The sequence below is a fragment of the Nicotiana tomentosiformis genome, chromosome 1 (genome assembly GCF_000390325.3).
Source record: "Nicotiana tomentosiformis chromosome 1, ASM39032v3, whole genome shotgun sequence".
Lineage (NCBI taxonomy): Eukaryota > Viridiplantae > Streptophyta > Magnoliopsida > Solanales > Solanaceae > Nicotiana > Nicotiana tomentosiformis.
This window is the reverse complement of record NC_090812.1, coordinates 143,618,241-143,629,055: the sequence shown is the minus strand read 5'-3', so window position 1 is coordinate 143,629,055 and position 10,815 is coordinate 143,618,241. Positions and strand designations below refer to the sequence as shown.

General features: G+C 36.0%; 1 protein-coding gene and 1 long non-coding RNA gene across 2 annotated transcripts; one reads left to right on the top strand and one right to left on the bottom strand.

Annotated features, from left to right (window-relative positions):
* The first annotated feature begins 6,925 nt into the window (after nt 1-6,925).
* LOC104095696 (uncharacterized) lies at nt 6,926-8,574 on the top strand. The gene is made up of 3 exons (XM_009601879.4): nt 6,926-7,495; nt 7,562-8,047; nt 8,120-8,574. The coding sequence occupies exons 1-3, from the start codon at nt 7,019-7,021 to the stop codon at nt 8,240-8,242; spliced, it is 1,086 nt and encodes a 361-aa protein (XP_009600174.1). The 5' UTR covers nt 6,926-7,018; the 3' UTR covers nt 8,243-8,574.
* A 257-nt stretch (nt 8,575-8,831) lies between these two features.
* Nucleotides 8,832-9,660, bottom strand: LOC104095695 (uncharacterized). Its single transcript, XR_686175.4, has 3 exons — nt 9,554-9,660; nt 9,296-9,458; nt 8,832-9,214 (listed from the first exon to the last, which is right to left on the bottom strand). It is a non-coding gene; the product is annotated as an uncharacterized lncRNA (long non-coding RNA).
* Between the last annotated feature and the right edge of the window lie 1,155 nt (nt 9,661-10,815).

Sequence of the window (10,815 nt, the reverse complement as noted above, 5' to 3'; positions counted from 1 at the left end):
AATGGATATTATCAGGCTTGATTATGGTATATTCAGGAGGATAATATTGAAAGTCGGCTTAGGAGAGGATTGTGGTTTTGGTTGGGACGAGAGAGCTCCATGGCTAGTTGATCTGATGAGTGGTTATGAGTTTTTGATTGTTTCTTTCATCTTTGGCAGTGTACGAAGGTTTTGAAACGAAGTTCTATTGAATGCAGGGTTTTATACTAGTACTTGGTTGCTTTTGAGTAGTTACTCTGATCAGAAATGGTGTTACGAGTATGCAAGTTGTGTAGTATGTTATGCGATTATATCTGGGATTATGGTTATGGCTGGATACATCTTTTTCAGGCTTATACAGTAAGTAATGTGAGATTCGGGTCTTGAAAAGAATTCTGAATGTTAGAAATTTGGCTCCAAGGTTTTTGGGCTAAGGTTAAATTAATGATTGTTTTTTTGTTATGTTGCATGGTCAGGCCTATATAGAATAGGGTGACGTGATGATCACCCCCGGGTACATGTGTGGTAAGATGGAATAGTGATGTGGTGGGTTGGAAATAACTCCTGGCACGTTCGAGGACGAACGTATGTTTAAGTGAGGGAGAATGTAATGACTCGGCCGGTCGTTTTGAGTATTATAACCTCGTTCCCCAATTTACTACTCAATTTATGCCTTACAATTGATTTATGACTTATCGGGTTAGTTGGTTCGGGTCCGGAAGGATTTCAGAGTGAAATGAGACACTTAGTCTCATAATTAAAAACTTAAGTTGGAAAAGTTGACCGAATATTGACTTGTGTGTAAACGACCTCGGAATTTAATTCTGATGATTCCAATAGCTCTGTATGGTAATTTTGGACTTAGGAGCGTGTCCGAAAAATTATTTAGAGGTCCATATTGGAATTAGGCTTGAAATGCCGAAAGTTAATTTTTTGGGAAGTTTGACCGGGGGGTTGCCTTTTTGATATCGAAGTCGGAATTCAATTCTGGAAATTGGAATAGCTTTGTTATGTCATCTATGACTTGTGTGCAAAATTTGAAGTCATTCCGGATTGATTTGATGTATTTCGGCACAAGATATAGAATTTGAAAGTTCAACGTTCATTAGGCTTGAATTGAGGTGTGATTCGTGGTTTTAGCGTTGTTTGATGTGATTCGAGGCTTCGACTAAGTTCGTATGATGTTTTAGGACTTGTTGGTATATTTGGTTGAGGTCCCGAGGCCATTTTTAACTGCTGGTTTCTGCCTACAAAGGTGTGCATCGCGATCGCGATCGCGAACATTTGGTCGCGTTCGCGAAGAGCAAACAGCAGTTTGGGGCCTTGTGAATCGCGATCGCGGAAGCTCTTTCGCGATCGCGTAGAACAAATCTCTACTGCACTGACCCAATTTTGGAAGCTTATATCTCGCAATCTATAAGAATTTTAAAGATGATCAAAAAATAAAAGTTGTAGCCCTTGATGTCTAGTTTTTAGAAAGGTAAACTATTTGTGATTTGGAGTTGCATACAAAACGTTATGGTAGATACACTATAGGCTATCTGGGAAGAGTTTGGAAATCTCCGTTGCACAGGGCTGACTTTGGAAGCTTATATCTAGAAATCTATAATAAATTGGGATATGAGCAACAAATGAAAGTTATAGTCCTTGGTGTCTAGTTTTCATAAAGTTAAATCATTTATAATTTGGAATTTTGTACAAAAGGTTATGACCATTATACTAGAGGCTGTCTGGAATAGTTGGGGGAGTTTGTTCTTCGCGATCGCGATTGATTTTCCGCGATTGCGAAGAGCAATTTTGGGGCTGAAAAATTTCGTGCTTCGGGATCGCGATGAGTAAATACCTGGATAAAAGATATATTTTGAGGTTTCGGCTATTTTAACACATTTGGAGCTATGGAGCTCGGATTGAAGCGATTCTTTAGGCGATTTTCACCATATGAATTGGGGTAAGTATTCTATATCCGGAAGTGATTATAATTCATGATTCAATGGTTATATTCATCATTTGTTTCAGATTTAAATAGAAGAAAATCAAAAAAGAAAATTTAAGATTTGGAGGTCGAGTTGTTATCGGAATTTGATAAATTGATATGGTTGAACTCATATCGGAATGGGTGTTCGGATTTTGTAACTTTTGTCGGGTTTCGAAATGTGGGCCCCACGGGCGATTTTTATGCTAAATTTCAGATTTTTATGAAAAATTAGTGTTTTCTTATGAAATTAATTTCAATAAATTTTATTGACTAAATCAAATTAATTGTGGCTAGATTCGAGGCGTTTGGAGGCCAATTCACAAGGCAAAGGCATAGCGAAGTAAAGAATTACACGGTTTGAGGTAAGTAACACTTCAAAACTTGGTTCTGAGGGTATGAATCCCCGAATTTGGTATGATATAAATTGTTTGGAGGTGACACACACGATAGGTGACGAGCATGTGGACGTGCACCATATAAATTGTGTCTTGAATAAATCCTGTGCAATTGTAAGATTAAAGAATCATATTATTATCTGAACATTCTCCACGTGTTAGAGAAATTGAGCTGAGACTCCTATTATAGATCATGTTTAGGCTACGTGCCAATATTTTGGGACCCATGGGGTCGTGTTACTGTTGAATTAATTGTTCAAAAATATACATTTCACACTCAATGATATTTGTCCATTGTGAGGATATTTATGGGATTGAGCTACGCGACGCAGCATGCCATAATAGTTTTATACATTATTAATATATGAATCGGGGTTGCCCGCCTGCATCAAGCCTTATAGGCTTTACTATTTTATGGATCGGGGTTGCCCGCATGCAGCAGGCCTTATAGGCTTTACGATTTTATGGATCGGGGCTACCCGCTTGCAGCATGTGTTATTGGCTTTATTATTAAATGGATCGGGACTGCCTGCCGGCAGCAAGCCTTATTGGATTTATTATTATACGGATCGGGACTGCCCGCCTGCAGTAGGCCATATCGATTTTATATAGCGCTTGGGCTGAAGGAGCCCCTCCAGAGTCTGTACACACCCCAGTGAGCGTAGATGATTATGTATATTCGGGATGGATTTCCCAGGGCATTGACTTGCCTTACTTATTTGTATTGTAATGAGTTTACCTGGATATGGATCTTGTCTGTATCATTTATATTTGTGGATAAATTATCCCAGGGCTGGATTGGTCTTATACGGTACTGGGTGACTGACTGACTGTCAGTCGATGTGTATTTATATACGGGTTGGAACACCCTGGGCTGGATTGGCCATAAACAGTACCGAGTGACCGGATAATGTGTGACCAGTATTTACATGAGGTCTCTCTACTGAGATGTCATATTCCTCATATCATGCAGTATTGATCTATTTCACTTGTACTGAGTTTAACTGTTAAATTTGAAAGCATGCCTCCATTATTTATACTGGACTGTACATGCGGAGCTCATCATTGTTTTCATCCTAGAGGTTAGTCTTGTTACTTATTGAGTTAGTTGTACTCATACTACACTCTGCACCTCGTGTGCAGATTCAGGTGCTCCCGGATACGACGGCTGCTAGAATTCAGAGTTATTTCTGTTGGAGACTATCAAGGTAGTTGCTTGACGACCGCAGACTTGATGCCCTTCCTGTTTAGTTATTGTATTGTTCTATATTTCAGACAGTGATTTTTATCTGTCAGACTTTGTATTCATTTAGATGCTCATGTACTCAGTGACATCAGGTTTTGGGGGTATTATATTTGAAATTGTGAAATTTCTTTCGCTGAATTTAATTATTTTGTTTTCAAATTTAAAAGATATGGTAGTTTATTAAGATTTTTGGCTTGCCTATTATTGAGATAGGTGCAATCACGACGGGTAAGATTTTGGGTCGCGACAGTTCTCTATCAATTGGATACTAATAGATCAAAAACAAGTATAAAGCCCCTATTTAATGGTTCGATTCAAGGAGTGGGAGGTCAGATTGGAAGGCTAAACAAGAATAATGTTCTAGGGTTTTTCGTGTGTCGATTGAAGGTCAGATTGGAAGGTTAAGCTTTTTATTCGCACAATCCAAGAGCAAAGGTTAGTTCTTTACTGCATTTAATTACTTTTGTGTTAGTTTAGGGGTTTTAAATGCTTTTAGCCACTGTGATTTTGCTATTGGCAGAATAAATTTGAGGTTTCTTGTATGCATGTTAACCTCAAAGATTTTATTGTGCATGGGTTCAATGAAAAGTTTTGGTTTTTAGCAAATAAGTATTTTTCTAGTACTAGTATCTATAGTTTGTCGGATTCTGCTGAATTTGGTTTTATCGACTATTTTTTGCTTTGTTTGTATATAGGTATGGGTGGGTTTGCTTTAATCACTTAAAGATTATATCATGGTGGGGTCTTAGAGTTTGGAAATGGTGAATCAACTGAAGATAGTGATGATTCTGAAGACAGTGACTTCTTTGGAGGGGATGATTATGGCAGTGATGTACTTGAGGAGTACATAGAGATTAGGAAGGAAAGTAGGTCATTTCAAAGTAGAAAAAGAAAGGAGAAAGTTGTTGTTGATACTAAAGATGTACCATGTGGTGATGCTGGGCCAGATCTTGGTTTTGATGAGACTGAAACAGGTAAAAAGAGTGTAGAAGAAAGGCTAGGTGGTGATGAACCATATTATCCAAGTTCTGATGCTTGTAGCTTTGAAACCGATGAAGATGAATGTTGGAATGAAGATGGGGAAGATAGGAATATGGGTGTCAATGGATATTTAAAAATCGACTAAACCGACTGAACCGTACCGAACCGATTTTTAGGTTTCTTTTAATAACACCGTAGGTTTTAATATAAATCTATAACCGTACTGATAATTAGGGTAGATTTTTTATTTTATGAAAATAAACCGAAAAAATACTGAACCGTACCGAATAAATTTAGATGTAAAAAATTTATTTATATATTACGTTTAAAAATAACAAAGCATTAAATTATTCTTCCTTGGGCCGTGAAATTATGAAAACGGTTACAAGCTAACAAGTAAACTCAAAATCCTAATTCCCAAACCTATTATGCTACTCCTATTGAAATTAAATTATTTTCAACATATTCACTAGCAAGACACATGGTATTCTAGCAATTATGAGTAGTAAAGTACAATGTATTGAATATGTTTCCTTTCGTATGATTTAGATTTATCTTTTTGAATATTTAATCTTCTATAGACTTTATTCTTGAGTCCCAGCGTGGTTCATATCTTTCCGCTCGTGTGATTTATATTTTCTTTGTCTTTGCTTAGTTTTTTTTACACTGCTATAGAATAATTGATGGATCTATACTCTAGCCATCTTTCATGTTTTCTTAATTCATCACTCTTTAAACAGTAAAAATGTCCAGAGAGTTTTGTGAAGTCCTATAAAAGTACGCAGGTTATTGCATTCTACTTCTACTAGTGACTTTTACATGACGTTAAAAAAATAACTGAAAATTAACCGAACCGTACCGATATCGAATAGAAACTGACATGATTGGGACGGTTTCAGAAAGTCTAATTTTGGTTATACATAGTAGAATAACCGAAAAAATAGTATGGTACAAATTTTATAAAATAACCGGCCGAACCGAATCATTGGCACCCCTAGATAGGAAGGTAAAGCTAACAAAAAGGAGATCTACATCTACAAAGAGTGTGACGTTTGATAAAATATGTAAAAAGATTGTATGGCAGTTGGGTATGATCTTTGAGAGTGTTGATGACTTAAGAGATGCAGTTGAAAAGCATGTAAATGAGCCAACTAGAGTCAGGCTGAGGTGCACCAAGAATAACTGCAATTGGCTTTTGTTTGCAAGCTTGGACAGTGTAAGGTAATAATTTTGTTATAAGAACTTACAATCCAGTTCACAAGTGTGAGAGGGCCTCCAGAAATTATTTGTGAAATTGTAAATTCTTGGACAAGATCTTTAAAGATAGAATAACTGAACAACCAAACATAAGAGTATTCAAGTTGCAAGAATTAATTAGGAAGAAATTCAAAGTTCATGTTGGTAAGACCACAACCAGGAGAGCAAGAGCTAAAGTACTGCAACAAATAATGGGTGATCATAATGTGGAGTTTGGTAGAATTGTTAAGGACCAACCCTGGGAGCACTTGTGTTGTGAAGCTTGGTGAACCTGATGAACTTGGTAGGCCAGTGTTTGTAAGTTTTTACATATGTTTTGAGGCACTAAAAAATCCTTTCTTGTGGTGTAGAAAATGCATAGGCTTGGATGGTTGTTTCCTGAAGGGTGTAAGTAGGGGACAACTACTATTGTTGTGGATAAGGATAGTAATAACCAAATGCTTCCACTTGCTTGGGCAGTAGTTGAATATGAGAAGAAAACTACATGGCCATGGTTCTTAACTTTGCTGAAGGAAGACTTGGGATTAGGTGATGGCACAAGCTTCACTTTGATTACTGACATGCAAAAGGTATATTTTCAGCAACTGTAACTTTGTGTTTCATTAGCTTCACTTTCTTTCTTTAAAACTGACTTATCATTCATTTTTTGTTTTTCATGTAACTGTAATTTACAGGGATTGGATTCAGCAATTAAGGAATTTTTTCCAGCTTGTGAACAAAGGATGTGTGCTAGGCACATCTTAGCTAATTTGTCAAAGAAATAGAGAGGGCTTCAAAGGAGGAACTTATTCTGGAAGTGTGCCAGAAGCACTTATGAAGCAGAATTTAAAAAAAAATCTGAAAACACTGTCAATGTTTGGCAAGAACATAGTGGATGATCTATTGTACTATGACAAGGAGTATTGGTGCAAGGTGTATTTTAACTGTGAAGTCAAGCGTGATGCAATGGATAATAACATGTCAGTGAGTTTTAATGCCTGGATCTTGATAGAAAGGCACAAGACTATTATTAGCATGCTTGAAGAGATTAGAATCAAGATGATCACCAGAATAGGTAAGTTAAGGGCATTTGCAAACACATGGAGCAGCAACATATCTCCAATGGCCTTAAAGATATTAGAGGACAATATTGAAAAATCAATGAGATGTACCATTGAGTTTAATGGGCAAACATGAGATGAAGTAATGGATAATGGTAAACAACATACTGTGTACCTTAGAAAGAAGGTTTGTAGTTGCAGATCTTGGATGTTAAAGGGAATATTATGTCCACATGCCATATGTGCAATGTATTATGACAATGTTGAACCAATTGACTTCATTGATAGCTGCTACAACAAGGAGACATATTTGTTAACTTATTCTAATTTAATTCAATCATTGAGTAATATGCCAATGTGGCCTGAATCTACTAACCCTTCTGTTGCACCACCAGTTGTCAAAAGCATGTCTGGCAGACCAAAAAAGATTAGAAGGAAAGAGACAAATGAACCTAAGAAGTCTGGTAAATTACCTAAAATTGGTCTTGCAATGACATGTAGCCTCTGTCATGAGAGGGGTCACAACACAAGAGGGTGTACAAAGAGTGAAAGACTTGGTGCTAGTTCATCAACAGATGCTGCAAAACCATCACTTTCAGGAAATGGAAAAGGCAGATCAAAGGTAATGTTCGATTTTGTATCAATTTCTTTTAAATTTAGTTAATTGTCTAACATGCTTTTTTAACAGAAATCAACTACTAATGAAGGTGATCCTACTGTAAAAAGAGGAAGAGGTAGACCAAGGAAAACAACTAATGTATCTACTGCTAATGCACCTGATATTGCACCTAGTGCATCTATTGGTGCTGAATTTCCATCAACTTCTTCACTTGGCAGTTGGTTTACCTGTTCTGCTCTTAGTTCTGCACCTCCTGATACAACAACTAATATTTCTGTTGTTGCTGGAATTTCTTCAACAACTGGAGGCAGGGGAAGAGGAAGAGGAAGGGGAGGAAGGTCCACAATATATCATTCACTTGAAAGTTGGTTTTCATGTTCAGCTCCAAATGCTTCTGATATTGTATCTGCTGCATCTATTTCATCTGTTGCACCTAGTTCATCCACTGCTACTAGAGGAAGGGGAAGGGGTCTTGGAATCTTAACACCATATAAAAGGCCAAGACTGATGGGAATGGGTGTGTTTCAGGATGAGAATGGCTTCACAACTATTAATGTAAGTGTTGATGCAATCAGTTATGCTATTATCTTAATGCACCTTGAACTAATTAAACTATTTTTTGTATAGACTAGGATGCCAAGTAGCAGAATAGTATCCACTAGATCATTAACAAAGATAACAAGATCAACTGATGTTACTGGTGACATTGGTTTCAAACCAACAAGTAGACTGAAGTGGAAAGGAAAATAAGCAATCACAACAAGAAGACTTCAAGAGATTAGAGACAAATCAAGGAATGCTAATTCACAGTCCCAAGAGCCATGGAAATTATAGTGTTGATAGGGTCCTATTGTTTTTAGTTCTATCTAGAATGGTGTTTTTGTGTTATGAAGCTGCTGAAATTTTTAAAGTGTTGTTAGAATTGTGGAATATTGGTATTCAAATGTACCATTATTTTGGTTGTTGAAAACTAATGTTTTATGTTGTGTATGAAATGGTACTGAAAGTATTATGTTGGAAAGTAATGTTTTGTTATTAGATTATTGGTATTCAAATTTACCATTGAAGTGATTTGTTGGAAATTATAGTAGTTTTCTTCATATGCGATTGGTTTGGATGTTTTGAAGTCGCTGGCAGTGTGCTAACCAGCTATTGTGAAGAGGCTTCTTTCTTTTTGCCAAAATTTGCTCAAACAACAACCAAAGCAGATTTGTCAACAGAAAATGATACCATGCCACCAAAATGATGTTTCATTCTAATACAATACCGAAATTATGTTTCATTGCAATATCAAAATGAAGTAGACAACCAAACCACATCTAACTTACTCTATCCGACATCAATACCAAAATGATCTTCTATTATGACAACAACCAAAAATGGTCTTATATTATAACAACAGTCAGCTACTATGGCAACACCATTTGATTTTTCTTCAAGTTGCCAACTTGGATTAATCTGCTAACATACACAACAACTACACAAATCATAATACACCAAATTAGTTTTCTACACAAGTTTCTTCTATTTTTTTTCCTTCATACTCTTCTCTTTCGAATCAACATTCTGTTTTGAATCTTCAAGCTCATCCAAATACAGCTTAAGACGGTCGTAATTTTCTTCTAACTCTTTGATTTTGTTTACCAATCTTGGAAGAATAAACTTTGATCACTCATCAACTCTTTCCTTGTCTCTTCATCTGAAAAACTTGCAATTTGTGGCCTGAAATTTAAAGAATACAATAATGACCCAATCAACATTAATTTTCAAATTAATCGATAGGCTTAGAACATGAACACATACCTCATAGTGAGGACAAACCAAAATCGTCTTTTGGGATTTCGATCTGACCAAGAAGTTTGCATTTGCAGCAAAATACGATGTTTGCATCGCACTTTGACATTGAGCATTGGATCATCTTTGTCCATGCACAATTTATTCAACTTGGTGTTTGCCATTCCTAACCCTATGATTTCATAGACATAAATTAGGGAAGAAATTAAAAAAACCCTAACAGAAAATCGAGTCAAAGGGAGGAATTTACACAAAAAATTCACTTACCTCTTCAAACCAAAGAAAATTGGAAGTCAAACCCCAGCTTCAAAAGTCTTGAAAATGGCCGGTATAATGGGAAAGAAGAACATTTTATGTTTAGAAGAAGAGCTCTTATCAGCTTTGAGAACGACACGTGGCCATTTTTTATAGGTTAAAGCCTTTTTCTTTAATTTACTACGCGCTTGGGGCGGTGTATTCACGTTCCAGTCCAGATCAGCACAAAAGGTCCAAATAATTAAGGTAAATTTTTTTTTAGGGGTACTAGAAATTCCGCAAAGAAAAAGTGTGTACTTGAAACTTTGGGTATAGCTGAAGTGGGTAATTATGAATATTTAAGTCCAGTCTAGAGGGCTCCTCCTGAAAAGATAAAAAAAAAGAAGAGCTATTAGGATTTTAAAGTTATATATATTTCGAGACATCTTGCTATCTTAAATAAGCTCAAGAGAATTATATCGGGTGGGGATAAATCTGCAAAGTGTTTACCAGTTATTGTTAGTAATTATATTGACTTGACAATGGATTGAATTATTTAATAACATAACTATAGTCTAAAAGTTATATATTTACTAAGTAATGCAAGAAATAAACAAACAATTATAAAGGCACGAACAAGTACCAAGGCTGGCTAACCGTCTCAAGATATTGGAGGCTGTAAATCGTCATTAGTGATCTCTATATAAGCAACTCTGCAAGTGTATGGCCAAAAATCTTAATATTCAAAATATCGACCAAGATTTGATGTTGTTCCTACTTCATTAGAATTTCTTTTTCTATTCATCATATAATGTTATCCACTACTTACAATATGTTAAGCTCGGATTTGAGGTAAGTGAGACCTTCAGCCTCTTGAGTGCTTGCTTTTTTAAAAATGAGTTATAACTTGCATAAATGCTTTCACATACCTACTATATTATGGGCGAGCATGTACTAGGTCATTATATCTTTTCGATAGACCGTTATGCATCTTATGACTTAGAGAGTGTTTGGATTGACTTAAAAGCTGTTCAAACCAGCTTAAAAGTACTTTTTAGCTTATTTTGATGTTTGACAAATACAAAAAGTCAAGTGATTTTAAGCAAAAAAACTAAAAACAAGCCAAAAGAAATAAGTTGGTCTATCCCAACTTATTTTTTTTGGGCTTATGAGTTTGACCAAGTAATTTGCCTTATTATCCCTTACATACTTCTGTAATTACCAAAGTACCCTCTCTTACTAAAACCTCTAACCCGTTTATTTTTCTTCCCATTTCTTCCTAACTGGTATCATAA

Excerpts from the sequence above, each read along its gene's own strand:
- LOC104095696 (XM_009601879.4), top strand. The coding sequence starts at position 7,019 with ATGGATAATGGTAAACAACATACTGTGTACCTTAGAAAGAAGGTTTGT. Across the intron at positions 7,496-7,561 it reads ATGGAAAAGGCAGATCAAAG|AAATCAACTACTAATGAAGG; the intron begins GTAATGTTCGAT and ends CTTTTTTAACAG. Across the intron at positions 8,048-8,119 it reads ATGGCTTCACAACTATTAAT|ACTAGGATGCCAAGTAGCAG; the intron begins GTAAGTGTTGAT and ends TTTTTTGTATAG.